Source organism: Pan paniscus, chromosome X (genome assembly GCF_029289425.2).
Source record: "Pan paniscus chromosome X, NHGRI_mPanPan1-v2.0_pri, whole genome shotgun sequence".
NCBI lineage: Eukaryota > Metazoa > Chordata > Mammalia > Primates > Hominidae > Pan > Pan paniscus.
The window spans coordinates 83,662,953-83,682,774 of NC_073272.2; the positions used below are offsets into that span (position 1 = coordinate 83,662,953).

At 38.8% G+C, this 19,822-nt stretch overlaps 1 protein-coding gene across 5 annotated transcripts in view; it reads right to left on the reverse strand.

Moving 5' to 3' along the window:
• The window catches only part of RPS6KA6 (ribosomal protein S6 kinase A6), a 130,521-nt gene extending 124,550 nt beyond the window's left edge, over nucleotides 1–5,971 (reverse strand). The window contains exons 1-4 of one of the 5 annotated variants that reach the window (XM_034949504.3): nucleotides 5,836–5,968; nucleotides 5,381–5,476; nucleotides 4,780–4,891; nucleotides 4,082–4,191 (exon numbers count right to left, since the gene is read on the reverse strand). In XM_034949504.3, the coding sequence (XP_034805395.1) occupies nucleotides 4,082–4,162 (81 nt within the window). In that variant the 5' untranslated portion in view covers nucleotides 4,163–4,191; nucleotides 4,780–4,891; nucleotides 5,381–5,476; nucleotides 5,836–5,968. Of the gene's footprint in view, nucleotides 1–4,081; nucleotides 4,192–4,779; nucleotides 4,892–5,380; nucleotides 5,477–5,835 lie in introns of all 5 variants that reach the window. The other 4 variants (XM_008978143.5, XM_034949506.3, XM_034949505.3 and 1 more) reach the window with 4 other exon arrangements.
• Nucleotides 5,972–19,822: the final 13,851 nt, after the last annotated feature.

The following is a 19,822-nucleotide window of genomic DNA, read 5'->3' on the forward strand; positions in this document are numbered from 1 at the left end:
AGCAAATCACAAGTAACACACATGTACTCTACTCCACCTTCCCTCTTTCTCTGTCTCTCTCTCTCTCTCTCTCACACACACACACACACACACACACACACACACGTGCACACAAAACTACAGCAGGACCTGTTTCTAATGTAGAGATACAGATTAAAATCTAGCAGTGAAATCAGTTACAGAATGTCTCCAGGGCAATTTAGAAAACGTCTCTTATCTGCAAAAGCCAGATTTAGCTCAGCTCTCTAAATCTCTCTCCCATCTAACTCCTTTCCTACCTAAAAACAAACAAAAATAAAGAAAATACAAAACAAAAAAAATTATTGGCAGCAACAGTAAATAATCCTTGGAAATAACATAAATGAATAAACATTACATAGCAAATTCTGACAAAGTACTGAAAGGCTTATACCTCAAGATTCCAAGTGCTTATCAAATCTCAAGAACCGCTGCTACATACAATGATGGCACCAAGAAAGAAATTACAGGAAGGGAAAAAAATCTTGCATTTCCTCATCAAAATTCTAGATGAGAGAGACTATGAGAGGGTAGGTACTAAAACAATATGGCCCAGAAAAGCAACTACACTATCAGTAGGCCTTATTATAGAACACAGAGGTAATGATTAGCTCTCTTGATGAACTAATCAAGGTAGGGAAATATAGAGGACCTGCCCTGAAGGAACTGACCTGAATATTTCCACATCAGACTGGCTTAAAGACAGATTGACTTGGAGGAACTGAGAAGGCACCTGTGGCAGGGAGGGGCCACTGCCCTCTGACTCCTCCCCGCTTGTCTATTCCAAATAAACCTGGTGAAAGCATAGAAAAAATATAGATGTCCCTGCTCTCTTTCCACATTCCAGAAATAAGTACTGGTCATTATTTTCAGAATAGGACTCTGTACTCACGGCTGCTGACTACTGAAGATGAACATTGGTGAAACAAGAATTACAGGCCTAAGGCCCATTTAAAAAGAATTAAAAATGTTTTAGCTAGTAATAAGTGTGTTCACCTTTGGTAGTAAAGAATTTAAGCATTCTAAGCACGATCAGAAACCTTCAGAGTGGAATGCTATTATTCAATACAATATTAGAAAGGGGAGATTTCATTTTAGCTTTCTATCTCCCTATACTGGAAAGATCTATTTATTTTTATATTAGTCTAGTGGCTAATACAGAGACTTATATTGGCAGGCATGCATTAAATACCTGTTACATTGAATTAATTCCTACCAGGACGCTTCTAATCTCAATTGTTTGTTATTTCTTTTTACTCTCCAACATCTAATCAGTTACCAAATTGTAACTATTCTACCTCTGCCAGGTCTCTCCCATCAGTCATCTCTTTTCTACCCCTTCTGTACTAGTTCAAAAATCTCACTACTACTTCCACTAACACAATAGCCTCCTAGCTGGAATTCCCCACCTTCCATATCTCCCCCATTCCTCACTACCGTCAATTATTTTTCAAAGCACAAATCTAATAATGTCACTCATGTCCTCAAAAACCTTCAGTGGCTCCTATTTATGAGATAAAATTGAACCCTTAAACTGGCTTAAAAAGTCCCATTCAACCTGGGCCTAGCTTACCTTTAATACATTCCTTATCTCTCACTATATCCCCTCTCCCACATCACAGACTTACAACAGTATCAGATTCTTCCTTCTTTCAGAACATTTCCATGCCTTTTCTTATATTGTGCCCATCCACGTGAAATATGCTCCTTTCATCTGTCTGTGAAAATATTACCACTTTCTAATGCCCTGCTCAAATTCCACCTCCTTCACAAAGCCTTACCAGATCCATTCCTAAACCACCACCACCACCACCACCATCACCACCACCACCACCCCATTGTTGATAATCTTGTGCCTTTTACAATAACAATTTCCATACATGCCTGTCTTACTACCTGAATGTAAACCTGTGGGGGTAGGGTGGGACTCTGTGGTATATTTTTAGGCATTTCACATTACAGCACTATGTACAGCACTGCCTTGTACTCAATAAATGCTTCATGAATTGAACCAATTCCTACCATGACAAGAGTTCAGAATTTTTTTAAAAAATTAAAAATTTCAATGAAACACCTCATCAGCCAGATATAATAAATGAAATTATCTGTCTCTTCTTATCCTTCCACTGTTTCTAAATATAACTTTGTATTTTATCTCTGGATCACCCTATCTGTGATTACAAACATTCACAGTGAGAGCACCACTATACTTAGATGAAATGATCAAATTTAGGAAGGGGTCTTAAGAAAAACTGCTTATGAAATGGAAGGCTGCGGCTAAGGCCATGGTTATCTGAATCCCAGGATTTTAACATAGATGACAATAGTTCAGACTTTAGGGGCATGGGAAGAGGCATGATGACTGTGGGAAAAGAGAAGGAACTATTGTGTACTAGAGACTAAGTGCAAAACATCTTGCTAAGTTTATTAAACCCAGCACTGAATTTTCTTTACATAACAACTCTTGAAGATGGTTTTTCTCCAACTTATAGACAAAGAAAGTGAGGTTCAGAGAGGTTAGGTAACGTGGATTGTGTCACATCATGAGTATGGCATGGAGCTCGGACAAGAACCCAGATTTACCTGCCTTCAAAGCTGTTCTTTCCTCTATTACTATAGGGTCTCATGAAAATTAATTAAAACTAGAAGTTTTTCCCCAATTGGTTTTATCAGTAAACTACATACTCTCAAAACTAATTTGTTTAGACAGGCATGGTTGTGAGCACCTGTAGTCCCAGCTACTCGGGAACCTGAGGCATGAGGATTGTTTGAGTCCAGGAGTTCGAGGCCAGCCTGGACAATGTACAATGACATAGAAAGACCCTGACTCAAAAAACAAAAACAAAAAAAAAACAACTAACTTGCTTAAACAAAAACAGCATTGCTAAAGAAATAATATAAAAGTACTACACGTTTACTATGATATGAAATGTGAAAATTACATAATCAACTTGATAAAGAAGCACTTGGTTCCTCACCAAAAAACAAACAACTAAGCGAACAAACTGTAACATGCATGGCATTAAATCATGAAAAGTTCACATTAGTCAAACAGGTTGTTCTTTATGATCCTTGCCCAGGAATGACCAATACCCATCCCATCTCAAGTAAAACCTCTTTCTTGATCCTGACAGAATCCAGTCAAAAGCTTAAATTGTGACTGCGTGAGGGGTGATGCCCTTTGAAGTTCCTATTCCCAGTAGACCTCATTGAGACAGTCCCTGCAAGAGCTCTCACAATCAGTTTCTTGCTTACCCTATTTCCCCTCTTCTAAGAACTCTCTTCCCAGAAACCAAAAGATTCCAGGTTTCCCCTTTTCAGGCCCATTCTCTACCTCTCACTGGAACCAAGCTAGTTATTGGTTGAAACCTGACACATTTCACCACAGAACAATTTTACAAACAGTGGTTAGGCTCGGCATCATTATACCTCGCTATTATGTACTGATCTAAAAATATAAGTACCCTTAATAAGTTTTTCCTGTGGGAAAACATGTTAAGAGTCTCAAACAACCAATTTACACACTTCTGAATGATAATTCAAAGGTTAACAACTGTCCATGCAAGCAAGACAGGTAAAAGATACAAAAAGACTCCAAAATATATGGTAGTGTCTATAATCTTTAATCTTACCAGATTCAACACACACAGAAATGGACGGAAATTATTTCTTTTGACATTAAAGTTAACAGATTCTTACCTACATTTTCTTTAAGGATTCTAGCACATTTTAAAAATATATATTCTACAACAAAAACACTCTTAGTCCTAAAATTATCACAATTGAGGGTTGTAGAGCTTGTACTCAAAATTAGCATTTTTAAAGCCAACATCAACAAATTTGTAATTAAAATATAAATTATCAAAAGTAAACTTGTTTACTTCTTATCAAAAGAATATAATTAAAAACAAACAAACTCTTCTAAGTACTAAGTGGGTCTGTTCAAATGTAGCATTTAGTTTTCACCTATAATATTTTTTATTAAGTAACTTGCAGGGTTAAATCTAACCAATCATAACTGTTTTAGAGAAAGAAGGCAGAAATACTATCTTCACCACATTACCTTCACCTTTCGTTTTACTTCATAGGGATTAACAATTTCCACTCGAGTATTTTTCCAAATTGCTGAGGTAGAGAGACCCATTGTTAAATCTCTACAATACCTAAAACATACTGCAAACAATAAAAAAACCATATGTGGTAATTACAATTTAAAACATACTACATTCAAAGTTAACAGAAATAATAAAATAGTAGGCATGCAAAAGGATTCCCACCTCCCATCCCATCCTTATATCAAAGCATTTAACTGTTTTTATAAACTAAATGCCTATAAGTTCAGTAAGTTACATACATGAATATAACAAAGTTCCTCTCCCCTTCAATAGACTTGCTAGACAATTGTGCAAACAGCATTCCCCCATTTCAACAAGAAAGGAACGCCTATTCATTTATCTTGTTCTTACGAGATGTAAAACATTAAAACGTATATTGGAATTGCTTGGTTTACTAGTAAAATATTTCCTGTAAGTATAGAGGGTTCAGATTTAGGGTACTTCTGAATTTATTTCCACTACATTCCTTACCACATGTTATTCTAGCATGTAATCTTAACCCCAGTTTAGTTGATAAATAACGAAAAAATTTAAAGAAAAAAAAACAAGGTAATCATACAACAGCCAAATGTGTATTTTTTTTAAATGGAGCAAGTACTTGAAGACAAAGTTGCACCCTTTAGATGTCGAGGATTGAGAGTCTTACCTCAAAATATCCTACTGTGAATCAATTTCACCAACTATTTTTAGGAGGTGTATGGTGGCCTCTACTGGAGTAGTACGCAGTCGATTAAGTTATCAGAAAAGGATCCAACTTTCTATCACAAAAGACACGTTTTTGTGTTTAAATGCTGCCCGCTTTTATAACAACAATAAAAACAAAGCACCTGTGTACATCTAAGTTCTCACTGCACAGCTGACCAAAGCCCAACCAGAACAGTTTCAGAGTAAGAAGAGTGGGAAGAGAGGTGAACCAAAGTATTTTGGTTGAACCTCGCTAAGTCTTACCAAAGATTCGACTTATTTATAAGGGCTGGGGTTTACTTTGCGTCTTCTTTTACAGACCAACGGGGCAGGGACAGCGGTTGTGGAAAGGAGAAGGGGTGGAGCAAGAGTGCAGTAGAATCAAGGGGACCTGAGAGGAAGCAGTAGAACATCACCTGAAACCTGGCGACTGGAGATAGGTCGCCAGTGTATCTCGACATGGGTCATTACAAGGAACCATAACAAGCCACAGAGAAACGAGAAAGCTGTTACCAGGGAACACTCGTGCCTATGTGCAAATGTCCCCAGAGTTACTTAGTCACCTTGGTGTGTTTGTTGCACTGGGTTCGTAAAGCGCCCGGGGTTCAACAACGAGCTGGAGTCCGCAGCTGTCCCCCAAAATGTTCCCAGCCAGCAAACTAGGCGCGGCGGAGAAAAAGGGACGCGCGGAGTCAGGCACAGCACCCCGCCAGTCCCCCAGTTCCCCTTCGGGTCGGAAAGTGAAGAAACTTAGTCACAACAACTCTGGCGTGGCCCGCCAGGCAGGCGCTCCGCCCAAGGCCGAGCCCGGGCCCAGGCTGCACTCACTCCGCAAGCCCGAGCCCGCCGTCTCATCCCCGCCCGCTCCCCAGCGAAAGGGCAGTGGAGGCAGCATCAAGGGGGCTTGCCCGGGAGCCCGCTTCCCGGCCCTACGCCTCTCCTCTCTCCGTCCCCAGCCAAGGTCTTGAGGGGAAGGAGGCGGGGGTTGGCTCCAGCCCGTCTTGGCCACCACACTAACCTCGCCGCTGCTCGCGCCGCCGCCGCTGAACACTTCCATTTCTCGGTCCCAGGGCTCGTCCTGAGGAGCGAATGGTAGCATCTCCCCTTCAGGAACACTCAAACAGGAGCTGCCGCCTACCGCTGGCGCGGCCGCGCATCCTGTCTATTGAACTGGCCCGCCGCCGCCGCCGCCGCCGCCGCCGCCGCCGCGACCCCCAGCCCCGCCTTCAGCGAGCGCTGCCCTCGCCGCCGGGTCTCTCAGAGGCTGGGAGCTGGGGGTCGCCGCCGCCGCCGCCCGGTGATTCCCATAGAGAAGACAACTCTGTGCTGCCTCTCCAAGAGCTGCCGCTCGGCTCGCGCTCACCACTGCCACCACAACGACGGCCGCTCGGTGGTGACTCCCCCAACACCCCACTTCCTCGGGTCCCCTCCCCGCTCCCTGCTCTGTCAATATGGCGGCAGCGGCGGCGTTACCTGTGCGGCGCCTGGACCCCCCCACGGCGGCGGCACAGCGGCGTCACCCAAACGTCAATGGAGATTCCCCAGCCTGGGGTGAAGGGGGCGGGATAGAGGGGCGGGGTGGATGCGGGGGACCGCGTGGTGGGTGGTGGGATAGAGGGGAGGGGGGCGTGCTGGGCTGGGGAGGCGACTGAAGAGTAGTAAAAGCCCCTGCTAGCGCCTCGGTAAACCTGCCCACTCCACGGAGCATGCGCAGCGCTCTTCACACATGCTCAGCAGGCCCTCTCAAGTCCACGGAGCAGCATTGCTGGCGGGCGGCAGGATTCTCAAAAAGGATGCTGGAACTGGGGGACCCTCCCGAGCACTTGAGGAATCAGGGTAAGGGTAGGACTCCAAGAGTATCTCTTTGCAGGGCTCACGAAAAGCAGGTGTCTTATATGCCAAACCACGCCCATTTCGATACTTAGTGACAAATACTAGGGCAGGGATTTTAGTACATCATACATTATCCTCCTAGAAGGTAAAGGCAGGATAACCCCCATTTAAAAAAATAAATATACCTGTCCTCTCTACCCCCCACCTTACTTGTCCCTCTCAGGATGCTCCTGCTGGTTGCCTTCACACTATTGATAACACACAATGTTTCTCTTCACACATGCACACACACACAGGCAAACATATGCCACTTAATGAACTCCACTTGTGGCAACAAAGGCATGATTCCGAAGCTAGCCCATCCTCCAGCCCCCTCTGAGAATGTTGGGTCTGTAGTGACAATAATCATAGTTTTAGTACCTTCTTCAAAGCGAGCTTTACTACTTCGCTACTCTAAGCCACACATTGTACTGGGAGCTGGCGATATAACAGAGATAAAGTATAATCTTATACGGGGGATAATCAAGATGCTTCTCATCAAAACACTTCAGAGCTGAAAGTTTAAAAGTTATTCCACATTTGACACTTCAAAGACTTAAAAGAGCAACTGTAACAGCGGCTAAACCAACTCAGGACCTTGGAGAGGTTTCTAACGTTCATAAAAGGCACACCACCCCCTTTACCCTTCTACACCTAGGGCTGTTGACCTATGCCCTCCATTTATTTCATCATCTGGTCTCAAGAGCTAATGAAGCAAAGCTGGCCACAGAGATTGCACTGAATTACAAACAAGGATAACTGATAATGTCCTCTCACTTACTCTGCTGAAAATCTCGAGGAGAAAGTGAGCTTAACGAACAGAGTTCTCTAAAAGTCAAAGCTTCGAAAGTAGTGGGTGCATGGGGCTATAAATCGTGAAAATGTGTGAGAGTGTGTGTGTCTGTGTGTGCACGCACACACCCATAAACTCATATTTGGCTGAACTGACAGTATTAACTAGGGCCAACTTTTTTTCTTTTTCTTTTTCTTTTTCTTTTTTTTTTTTTTTTTTTGAGACAGAGTCTCATTCTGTTGCCCAGGCTGGAGTGCAGTGGCGCGATCTTGGCTCACTGCAACCTCTGCCTCCCGGGTTCAAGCGATTCTTCTGACTCAGCCTCCCGAGTAGCTGGGATTACAAGCGTGCGCCACCACGCCCGGCTAATTTTTGTATTTTTAGTAGAGACAGGGTTTCACCATGTTGGTCAGGCCGGTCTCGAACTCCTGACCTTGTGATCCACCCACCTCAGCCTCTCAAAGTGCTGGGATTACAGGCCTGAGCTGCTGTGCCCGGTACTGCCAACCTTTTGAGCGCTGGGTCTCATCCATCCCTTCTTGCCTACTCAAAGGCTTTGTTCTGCAACCCGCCCCCCCCACTAACATCATCTATTTTTTTCTCTCTACTGGATCTCTCCCGTCAGCAAAAACATGTTATTGACAGCTTGCTTGAACACTTGCTGGCATTTGATGTAAGTTCATGACTTACTCTTTCTTTAAACATTTTCTTTACTTGGCCTCTGGAACGAAATAATGTTTGTTTTTCTCCTACATCATTGTTTCTCTTATACATCTTTCTGTCTCCTTTACTGGATCATCCCTCCTCTTCCCAATTCTGCCTGTTGGAACTTCAAGGTTCAGTCCCACCCTCTTTCTTTTTCAGCATTCTAGGTATTCCCATATCCCATCCATACCTGATATGGTTAGGCTTTGTGTCCCCACCCAAATCTCATCTTGAATTGAATCCCCATAATCCCCATGTGTCAAGGGAGGGACCAGGTAGAGGTAAGTGAATCATGGGGGTGGTTTCCACCATGCTGTTCTCATGATAGTGCGTGAGTTCTAACAAGATCTGATGGTTTTATAAGGCGCTCTTCCTTCCTTTGTTGGGCACTTCTTCCAGACGCCATGTGAAGAAGGTACCTTGCTTCCCCTTCGCCTTGATTGTAAGTTTCCTGGGGCTCCCCAGCCATGATGAACTGTGAGTCAATTAAACCTCTATTTTTTAAATAAATTACCCAGTCTTGAGCAGTTCTTTATAGCAGTATGAAAACAGACTAATACAATAAATTGGTACCAAGGTAGTGGGGTGCTGCTATAAACATACTGGAAAATATGGAAGCGACTTTCAAACTATGTAACAGGCAGAGGTTGGAACAGCTTGGAGGGCTCAAAAGAAGACAGGAAGATGTGGGAATGTTTGAAACTTTCTAGAGACTTGTTAAATGGCTTTGACCAAAATGCTGATAGTGATACAATGAAGTCCAGGCTGGGGTGGTCTCAGATGGAGACGAGTAATTGTTGGGAACTGGAATAAAGGTGACTCTTGGCTATGCTTTAACAAAGAGACTGACGGCATTTTGCCACTGCACTAGAGATCTGTGGAACTTTGAACTTGAGAGAGATCAGTTAGGGTACATGATGGAAGACATTTCTAAGAAATCATTCAAGAGGTGACTTGGGTGCCCTTGGAAACATTTAATTTTATGCATTCACAAAGAGACGATTTGGAATTGGAACTTATGTTTAAAAGGGAAGCAGAGCATGAAAGTTTGGAAAATTTGTAGCCTGATGATGTGATAGAATAGAAAAACCAATTTTCTGAGGAGAAATTCAAGCTGACTGCAGAAATTTGCATAATTAACGAGGAGCCAAATGTTAATCGCCAAGATAATGGGGAAAATGTCCCTAAGGCATGTCACTTTAAGATCTCATTATATACAAAGAAAAGTTGGCATGCTAATAACAACTTATTAGTCTATATAGTTGAACATAATTAAAATGCCTTTTATTCTGATGCCCTGTTAAGGAATCAGACTATGAAAATGGGCAAATTTGGAGGTGTCTACAAAAGATTATATATGTGTATATATATATATATCCATAATATCTTACACACATACCACAGAGAGAAAGAGAGACAGAGAAAGGGAGACAGAGAGGCAGAGTATTCATTTAGACTGAGAACACATGCAGCAAGTGATAGATTTCTAGGTTACCTGTGGTCAATAAGTCAGATATAAGCAAGTTGAAATTAGGAAAATAGGTAGACATTGAAATGGGCAGAGTTTTTGCCCAGGGTATCATGACACCTTTGGTACACATGGTCTAGTACCCTGGATAGCTCCCTGGAAGATAATTTGATTTGAGTCAAAGCCTGGCCTCAAACAGAGAGCCTTTTTTGGACTCAGAGTCCCACCCCTCACTAGGCTTCTGAATATTAAGGGAGCCCATACACACATTTACGTAAATTTGAGTCTCTGAAAAATAGAAAGTGGAGAGTTATTTCAATATCCCAAGTAACATTTGGACCTCCATTACATAAAAGGGGCACATATTTTGGCCTAATTTGGACCAATGTAGGAGTATACATATTCTCCAAGTAGGCCTACGACAGAGTCCTTATACAAAACGAGATGTTTAAAACCAAGTGTTGGTTTTCCACACTAAAACTCAGAATTACTTTCATTATTTTCATTCTGCGTTTAGTGATTCAAAGTTCATTTGGATACTAAATTTTTTTGTGAGTCAACCTACTAGGTTTGAAAGGTTTTAAAAGTAAATGTTATACAAAAAGTTTCAAAAGTAAATGTTCAAAATAATCTTATAATCTCATAACATTTTCAAAAAACTAGATCCTATATAACCATAAAAATTATACAAAGGCAACACAGCTTCTACCTAACTTGCCTGCTGTTTACATCTTTGAGTATGATCTAGTATACTTGAATGGAAATTTAATTAAAACAAGATTAAAACCTACACTTAATTGAAGGTCCAACAAAGGCATTACTTATCTTAAAAATGTTTTCTTGATTTTATTGATACATAATAATTTTACATATTTATGCAGTACATACTATATTTTGATACATGCATAAAGTGTGTAATTATCAAATCAGCATATTTAGGATATCCATCACCTCAAAGACTCATCATTTCTCTGCACTGGGAACGTTTCAAATCTTCTAGCTACTTTGAAGTATACAACAAATTACTAACTATAGTCACATGATTGTACTCTCGAACACTAGAACTTATACCCTTTATCCATCTGCATATTTGTACCCATTAACCAACACCCCTTCACACCGCCACCCTTCCCAGCTTCTGAAAACCGTCATTGGACTCTTTACCTCCATGAAATAAAAATTTTAGCTCCCATATATAAATGAGAACATGCACTATTTGTCTTTCTGTGCTTTGCTTATTTCACTTAACATAATAGCTTCCAATTCCATCATGTTGCTGCAAGTCAGAGGATTTTATTCTTTTTGTGGCTTAATAGTACTCCATTGTATATATGCACCATATTTTCTTTATCTGTTAATCCATCAATGGACACTTAGGTTGGTTCTGTATTTTGGCTATTGTGAATAGTGCTACAATAAAAAATAAAATAGGGGTGCATGTATCCCTTTGATATACTAATTTCGTTTCAGTTGGTAAGTACCCAGCAGTAGGATTGCTGGATCATATAGTAGTTCTATTTTTATTTTTTTGAGAAACCTCCATACTGTTTTCCATGAGTGCACTAATTTATATTTCCACTCACAGTGTATAAGAGTTCCCTCTTCTCTCCATCCTCACCAGCATCTGTTAATTTTTATATTTTTGTAATAGCCATTCTAACTGGGGTAAGATGACATCTCATTATGGTTTTCATTTACATTTCCCTGATGATTAGTGATGTTGAACATTTTTTTCATATACCAGTTGGCCATTTGCATGTCTTCTTTTGAGAAATGTCTGTTCAGATGCTTTGCCCATTTTTAAGTGGGATTGTTTGTCGGTTTGCTGTTGAGTTTCTTGTATATTGCAAATAGTCATTCCTTGTTGGATAAATACCTTGAAAATATTTTCTCTCATTCTAAAGTTTGTTTCTTTACTCTGTTGATTATTTCCTTTGCTTTGCCTGTGTTATCTAAGTCTTTGCCCTAAAAATCTTTGCCTTAACCAAGGTCATGAAGTGTTTCCTCTACATTTTTTTTCTAGTAGCTGTATAGTTTTGGGTCTTATTTTTAAGTCTCTAATCCATTTTGAGTTGAATTTTGTATGTAGTGAGAGATAAGGATCTAGTTTCATTCTTCTGTATATGGATCATGGATATACAGTATTTCCAGCACCCTCTTTTGAAGACAGTGTCCTTTTTTAAATGAATGGTCTTGGCACCTTTATCAAAAATCAGTTGATTTTAAAAACATGAATTTATTTCTCCACTTGCTGATCTGTTCCATTGGTCTACTGTTTGTTTTTATACCAATACCATGCTGTTTGGGTTACTATGGCTTTGCAGCATAATTTGAAGTCCGGTTTTCTGATGCCTCCAGCTTTGTTCTTGTTGAATATTGCTTTGGCTATTTGGGGTCTTTAGTGGTTCCATATAAATTTTAGAATTGTTTTTATTTTCTATTTCTGTGAAGAATATCATTGGTATTTTGATAGGGATTACATTCAATCTGTAGCTTGCTTTGGATAGCATGGTCATTTTAATAATATTAATTCTTGCAATTCGTAAACATGAGATGTCTTTTCATTTGTTTGTGTCATCTTCAATTTCTTTTATCAGTGCTTTTTAGCTTTTGCTGTAGAGCTCCTTCTCCTCGTTAAATTTATTGCTAGGTATTTTATTTTTTTGTAGATACTATAAATGGAACTGCTTTCTTGATTTCTTTTTCAGATAGTTCACAATTGGTGCATAGAAATGCTACTGACTTTTTAATGTTGATTTTGTGTTCTGCAACTTTACTGAAATTTTAATCATTTCTAAGAGTTTATCGATGAAGCCTTTAGGCTTTTTTCCCCCACAATTGAGACAGAGTCTCACTCTGTCCCCCAGGCTGGAATCCAGTGGCGTGATCTTGCCTCACTGCAACCTCTGCCTCCCAAGTTCACACAATTCTCCTGCCTCAGCCTCCCGAGTAGCTGGGATTACAGGCATGCACCACCATGGCCGGCTAATTTTTGTATTTTTAGTAGAGACGGGGTTTCGCCATGTTGGCCAGGCTGGTCTCAAACCCCCAACCTCAGGTGATCCACCGCCTTGGCTTCCCAAACTGCTAGGATTTCAGGTGTCAGCCACCACTCCCAGCCAGCTTTTAGGCTTTTCTATATATATGATCATATCAGCTACAAATAGGGACAATTTGACTTTCTCATTTCCAATTTGGATGCCCGTCTTTCTTTCTCTTGCCTGAATGCTCTTTCTAGGACTTACAGTATTCTGTTAAATAAGACTGGTAAAAGTGGGCATCTTTGTTTGGTTACATTTCTTAGAGAAAAGGCTTTTGTCTCTTCCACATTCAGTGTAATGTTAGCTGTGGTTTTGTCATATATGGCCTTTGTTATGTTATGTTCCTTCTATGTCTAATTTGTTGGAAGTTTTTATCATGAATTAATATTGAATTTTATTAAATACGTTTTCTCCATCTAAAATGCAGATGATCATATAGTTTATGTCCTTTATTCGGCTAAAGTGATGTATCTTTTTTTAATTTACATATGTTGAAAAATCCTTGAATCTCTGAGATAAATCCCACTTTATAATGGTGTATTATCTTTTTCATGTGTTCTTGGATTCATTTTGCTGGTATTTTGTTGATGATTTTTGTACCTATGTTTATCAGGGACATTGACCTGTAGCGTTTTTTATTATAATTATTATCATTGTATCATTGACTGGTTTTGATATCAGAGTAATGGCGGCCTCATAGTATGAGTTTAGAAGAATTTCCTCCTCTTTAATTTTTTGGAATAGTTTTAGAAAAATTTGAGTTAGTTATTCTTTATAGGTTTGGTAAAATTCATCAGTAAAGCCAACCAGATCTGGGCTTTCCTTTGTCACTAGACTTTCTAATACTGATTCAATCTTACTACTCGTTATTGGTCTGTTCAAGTTTTTCTATTTCTTCCTTATTAAATCTCGATAGGTTTGTATGTGCCTAGAAAATTATCCATTTCCTCTAGGCTTACCAATTTCTTAGCATATAGTTGTCGTAATAGTTTCTAGTGATCCTTTGTATTTCTGTGGTATCAATTGTAATGTTTCCTTTTTCAGCATTGATTTTATTTGGGGGGATCTTCTCTCTTCTTCTTTTTGTTTAATCTAGCTGGTGGTTTATCCATTTGTTTATCTTTTCTTGAAACCATCTGTTCATGTCATTGATCCTTTGTATTTTTAAAAATCTTTGTTTATCTTAGTTGTCCTCAAATATTTGTTACATCTTTCCTTCTACTAATTTGGGGTTAGGTTTTTTCTTGCTTTTATAGTTCCATGAGGTGCATCATTTGATTGTTTCTTAGGGATCACTTTACTTGTTTAGTTTCTTTTTTATTTTTACCTTTTGTGGGTATATAGTAGGTGTATATATTTATGGGATACATGACATGTTTTATTACAGGCATGAAATATGAAATAATAACATAATGGAGAATGGGATACCCATCCCCTTAAGCATTTATTCTTAGTGTTACAAAGAATCCAGTTACACTTTTAATTATTTTTAAATGTACAATTGTTATTGACTATAATCACCTTATTGTGCTATCAAATAGAAGGTATTTTTCATGCTTCCTAACTATCTTTTTGCACCCATTAACCATCCCCAACTCATCCCTGGCTCCTCACTACCATTCTCAACCTATGATAACCATCTTTCTGCTCTCTATGTCCATGAGTTCAATTGTTTTGATTTTTTGATCCCACAATTAACTGAGAACATGCAATGTTGCTTTTTTTGTGCCTGGCTTATTTCACTTAATATAATCATCTCCAGTTCCATCCGTGTTGTTGCAAATGTCAGCATCTCATCCTTTTTATAGCTGAAGAGTACTCCATTATGTATAAGTACCACATTCTCTTTATTTATTCATCTGTTGATGGACACTTAGGTTCCTTCCAAATCTTAGCTATTGTGAATAGTGCTGCAACAAATATGGGAGTGCAGTTATCTATTCAATATACTAATTTCCTTTCTTTGGGATGTATACCCAGCAGTGCAATTGCCAAATTGTATGGCATCTCTCTATATATAGTTTTTTGAGGAACCTCCAAGCTGTTCTCCCTAGGGCTTGGAATACTATGCAGTCATAAAAAGGAATGAGAATATGTCCTTGGCAGGGCCATGGATGGAGCTGGAAGCCATTATCCTCAGCAAACTAACACAGGAACAGGAAACCAAACACTGCCTTTTCTCACCTATAAATTGGAGTCAAGTAATGAGAACACATGGACACATGGGATGGGACAACAGACACTGCGGCCTGTCGGAGGAGGTCATTGCGGGAAGGGAGAGCATCAGGAAGAATAGCTTATGGATGCTGAGCTTAATACCTAGGTGATGGGATGATCTGTGCAGCAAACCACCATGGCACATATTTACCTATGCAACAAACCTGCACATTGTGCACATGTACTCCTGAACTTAAAATAAAAGTTGAAGAAAAAAAAACACTTAAATGTAAGAACTGAAACTGTTAAAATACGAGACAAAAACTTAGAGAAAACCCTGGATATTGTTGTAGTCAAGGAGTTCATGACTAATACCTCATAAGCACAGGCAACAAGTACAAATATAGGCAAGTGGAACTTAAACTATAAAGCTTCCACCCAGCAAAATAAGTAGTCAACAGAGCGTATAGACAGCCTGCAGAATGAGAGGAAATACTTGCAACCCCAGTGAGATATCATCTGGCAGTAGTCAGAATGGCTATTATAAAAAGTAAACAAACAAAAAGCACCAAAAAAACCTAACAGTTGTTGGCAAGGATATGCAGAAAGGGAAACACTTATAAACTGTTGGTGGGAACGTAAATTAGTAAGACCTCTATAGAAAACAGTATGAATATTTCTTGAAGAACTGAAAATAGAACTGCCATTTGATCCAGCTCTCACTACTACTGGGTATCTACCCAAAGGAAAATAAATCATTATATTAAAAAGATACTTGCACTTCTGTGTTCACCACAGCAATATTTACAAGAGCAAAGATATGTAATCAACATAAGTGTCCATCAACAGGTGATTGGATTAAAAAAATGTGGCACATATGCACAATGGAATACTACTCAATCACAAAAAAATGAAGTCATGTCTTTTGCAGGAACATGGATGGAACTGGAGGCCATTATCTTAAGTGAAATAATTCAAAAACAGAGTGTCAACTACCACATTTTCTCGCTTGTAAGTAGGAGCTAAATAATGGGTATGCATGGACATACAGTATGGAATGAAAGACACTGGATACTCCTTAGAGTGGTAGGGTGAGATGAAGGTGATGGATGAGAAGTTACTTAATGGCTACAATATACACCATTTGGGCAATGGATATGCTATAAGCCCAAACCACTACACAATCCATCCATGTAACAAAACTGCCCTTGTACTCCTTAAATTTATACAATTTATTTAAAAAATAAATTTTAAAAATTAAAAGAAAGATAGACAAATAGGTCAATGGATTATAATACATTCAGAAATAGGCCCAAATGTACATGGCCAACTGAGATTTTACAGAATTGGAAAGGTAATTCAGTGGAGAAAGAATAGATTTTTCAACAAAGGGTGCTGGAAAAATTTGGATATCCATGTGGAGGAAAATGAAGTTTGATCCATTGCTTGCAATATATACAAAGAAAAACTCAAAATGGATTATAAACATAGGTACAAAACCTAAAATATATAACATTTCTAGAAAAAAATAAATGAGAAGAAAATTTTTGTGTTCCTTGGATGGGTAAAGATTTCTTAGATTTGGCACTAAAAGCATGATTCATACAAGCAAAAACTGGACTTCATCAAAATTCAAAATACCTTCTCTTACAAAACACCATTAAGAGAATGATAAGATAGGCCATAGAAAGAAAAAAATATTTTCAAATCTTATATCTGAAAAGGATCTTGTATCCAGAATACATAAGAAACTCAAAATTTGGCCAGGCGTGGTGGCTCACGCCTGTAATCCCAGCACTTCGGGAGGCCAAGGCAGGCAGATCACGAGGTGAGGAGATCGAGACCATCCTGGCTAACACGGTGAAACCCCGTCTCTACTAAAAGTACAAAAAATTATCTGGGCGTGGTGACAGGTGCCTGTAGTCCCAGCTACTCGGGAGGCTGAGGCAGGAGAATGAATGGTATGAACCCAGGAGGTGGAGCTTGCAGTGAGCCGAGATCATGCCACTGCACTCCAGGCTGGGCAACAGTGCAAGACTCTGTCTCAAAAAAAAAAAAAAAAGAAAGAAAGAAAGAAAGAAAGAAAAGAAAAGGAACTCAAAATTCAATAATTATGAGAAAAACAACTTGTAAAATGTATAAATGATTTGACAAACACTCCACCAAAGAAGATGTACCAATGGGAACAAACCATGTGAAAAAATGTTAAACACCATTAGCTATTAAGAAATCCACATTAAAACCACAATAGGACATCATTGTACACCTATTAGAATGACTAAAAGGCAAACAACTAGGAAAAAACTGAAAATATTAAATATTGAAGAAAATCAGTATCAGCTGGAACTCCCTTAACTTTCTGGTGGGAATGCAAAATGGTGCAGGCACTTTGGAAAACAGTTCAGAGGTTTCCTACAAAGTTAAACATACACTTATATAACCTAGCATACCATTCACAAATATTAGCTGAGGAGATGAAAATGTACATTCACACAATAAATTTTGTGTGAATGTTTATAGCAGCTTTAATAATAATTTCCAAAATCTTGAAAACACCAAAAATCCTTCAACTGTAGAAAGGATAAACAAAATGTGGTACATCCATTCAAAGGAATACTACTCAGCAATAAAAAAGAATAAACTACTGGTACCTGCAAACAATTGGATGAATTGCAATTACATTATTTCAAGTGCAAAGGATGGCCTTGAAAAGCTTCATACTCTGCGATTTCATTTGTTTAACATCTTAGAAAATGTAAACTGTAGGGCCTAAAAACAGACCAGTGGTTGCCAAGGGTTGCAGATAAAAGGCAAGGGTTTTGTTCAAAGGGCCATATGTTTTGGGGTTGATACAAATGTTCTGTGGTTGTGGTTACATGATTATATGTGTTTATCAAAACATATAACTGTATCCTAAAAATGTGTTTTATTCTACAAAAAATATTCTTCAGTAAACCTCACTTATAAAATAGGACATCAAACAAGCCAAAAGAATGGAAAAATGCACATAAATGCACAAATTATGAACAAAAGTGAAGGGTAATGTTAAAAGGCTTGAAGATAGAGGAGTACAAATAGTAGATTTTGCAAAAGGACGTTTTGAGGTTCAAGGAGAGTATTTAAAGGTGAGGAAAACTTTGTGAGCAAACTAGCCCTGGTTCCCTTTGTTATGGGTGGGAGTGTTTATGTGCCAATTATAGAAGAGTATCTCATATAGTTTTTACTAATAGCCTATAATGTCACCTGATTTTTCCTCCCTCAAAAATACTGAGTTCCTGTCATTCTAGAGTATCTATGCAACATATTCCCTGCAATAATGCAGAGCTTGTGAAAATGGTGAGTCCAGAGTGATTGTCTTGATATGCTATACCCTAAGGTCAATTGCTCCACCTGAACAGATTTTGATCAATACTCTCAGAAAGAAGCACATGCAAATTTGGAAATTTTAATATCTATATGTGTTATTTGGAGGTGGCACAGCATACCTTAGATTGCTTTAGTAAATGGCAGAAAAATGACTTACATTTCTTAAATACATTTTACTCACATTTGGTAAACATATACAAGAGGAATGGAAATCATTATTTGAGTGCACTTAGATTCCTTTTATCTGGAATGTGTTTAAAATATATGTGGTAAAAACGTATATTTGGGAAATGTAATATATTTAAAACGTAATATTCATATTCAGTATCATAGAAATGAACATAGTATTTGTTGTATGTGTAGATACAACAAATACTAATGTTGAAAATACTTGCTTAAAGTAAAAGCAAATACATTTATTGCATGTGCACTATGGAAAGGTTATACTGCTTCTCAAATGCTGCTATTTTCAGTTTCTTATGATCACTTGGGCCTATGCTACTAAGTTTCTGATTACTAGATTATTACATTTTCACATTATCACAATTTGCAGATGAACATGTTTCAGAAAAAGAGCAACATTCTAAACTTCTTCAAAGAGAAAAGATAGCCATAATACCAGTCTGTTTAGTAACTAACACCCCTCCCAACCAGGTGGCTTTATGCCATTGCAAGTTATCCTGTTGTTGCTTAATCTTAATTATACATATTTTTTGGGGGGAAAGTAAATTAATAGTGAAAGAGTTAGAAATATCTATTAATATTTTACATTTATAATTTATTTACCCTGGCTATACCCAAAAACAATTGGAGGCACCACATTGTTTATATTCACTGGAGCAAAGAAATGGGCATTAAATAAATGACTTAAATTAATAGAAGTTAAATTATCCACAGACGCTATCCATTCTCTTTATTTGGAGTACATCTAATTGTAATAACCAGCTGGTTGCCTTCACAAAGTCCCACCTCCCTCACCCTCCCTTTTTTCTTTTCCAAATTCCCTCCCACTTCTGCCTTCCCATTTTCTTCTCTCCCCACTCTGGATTCAGACTCCATTAGCCCCTTTGCACTCCCTATTGACTCTCTTATCTCATTCCTGCCCCCTCAATAAAACTGCCCTTCTCCCTCCTTTGCACTGTCTCCTTAACACCCTCATTCCCTTCATACCAGGCCCAGCCCCCATCCCTTTGTCCCCTTCTCACTCATGCCTTATATCATCCCTGATATCCTGTCTCCCAGCCCTTCTACTTTTAGTCTATCCTCTGTTTTAGGGAACACTTACTTACTACCTTCCTAATACTACTTTGATTAACACCTACTAGTTACTACTATGCCCTCTGGACATTTTTACCTGCATTCTAGTCTTTTATTATATGCAGCTAAGTTTGTTCCAAAGTGGCTATCTCACTTTACTGAGCATGTTAAACTCCAGCTACTCACCTCTCATGGCATATGGTCCGTGGTGGTTTTGACTAAGTTCACATTCTTACATAAATCATATGTTCTGATTGTCACTTCCCTTAGTTCAACTTCTTACATAAACAGTGATAATCATATGTTCTGATTGTCACTTCCCTTACAATAGAATATCATATAAACG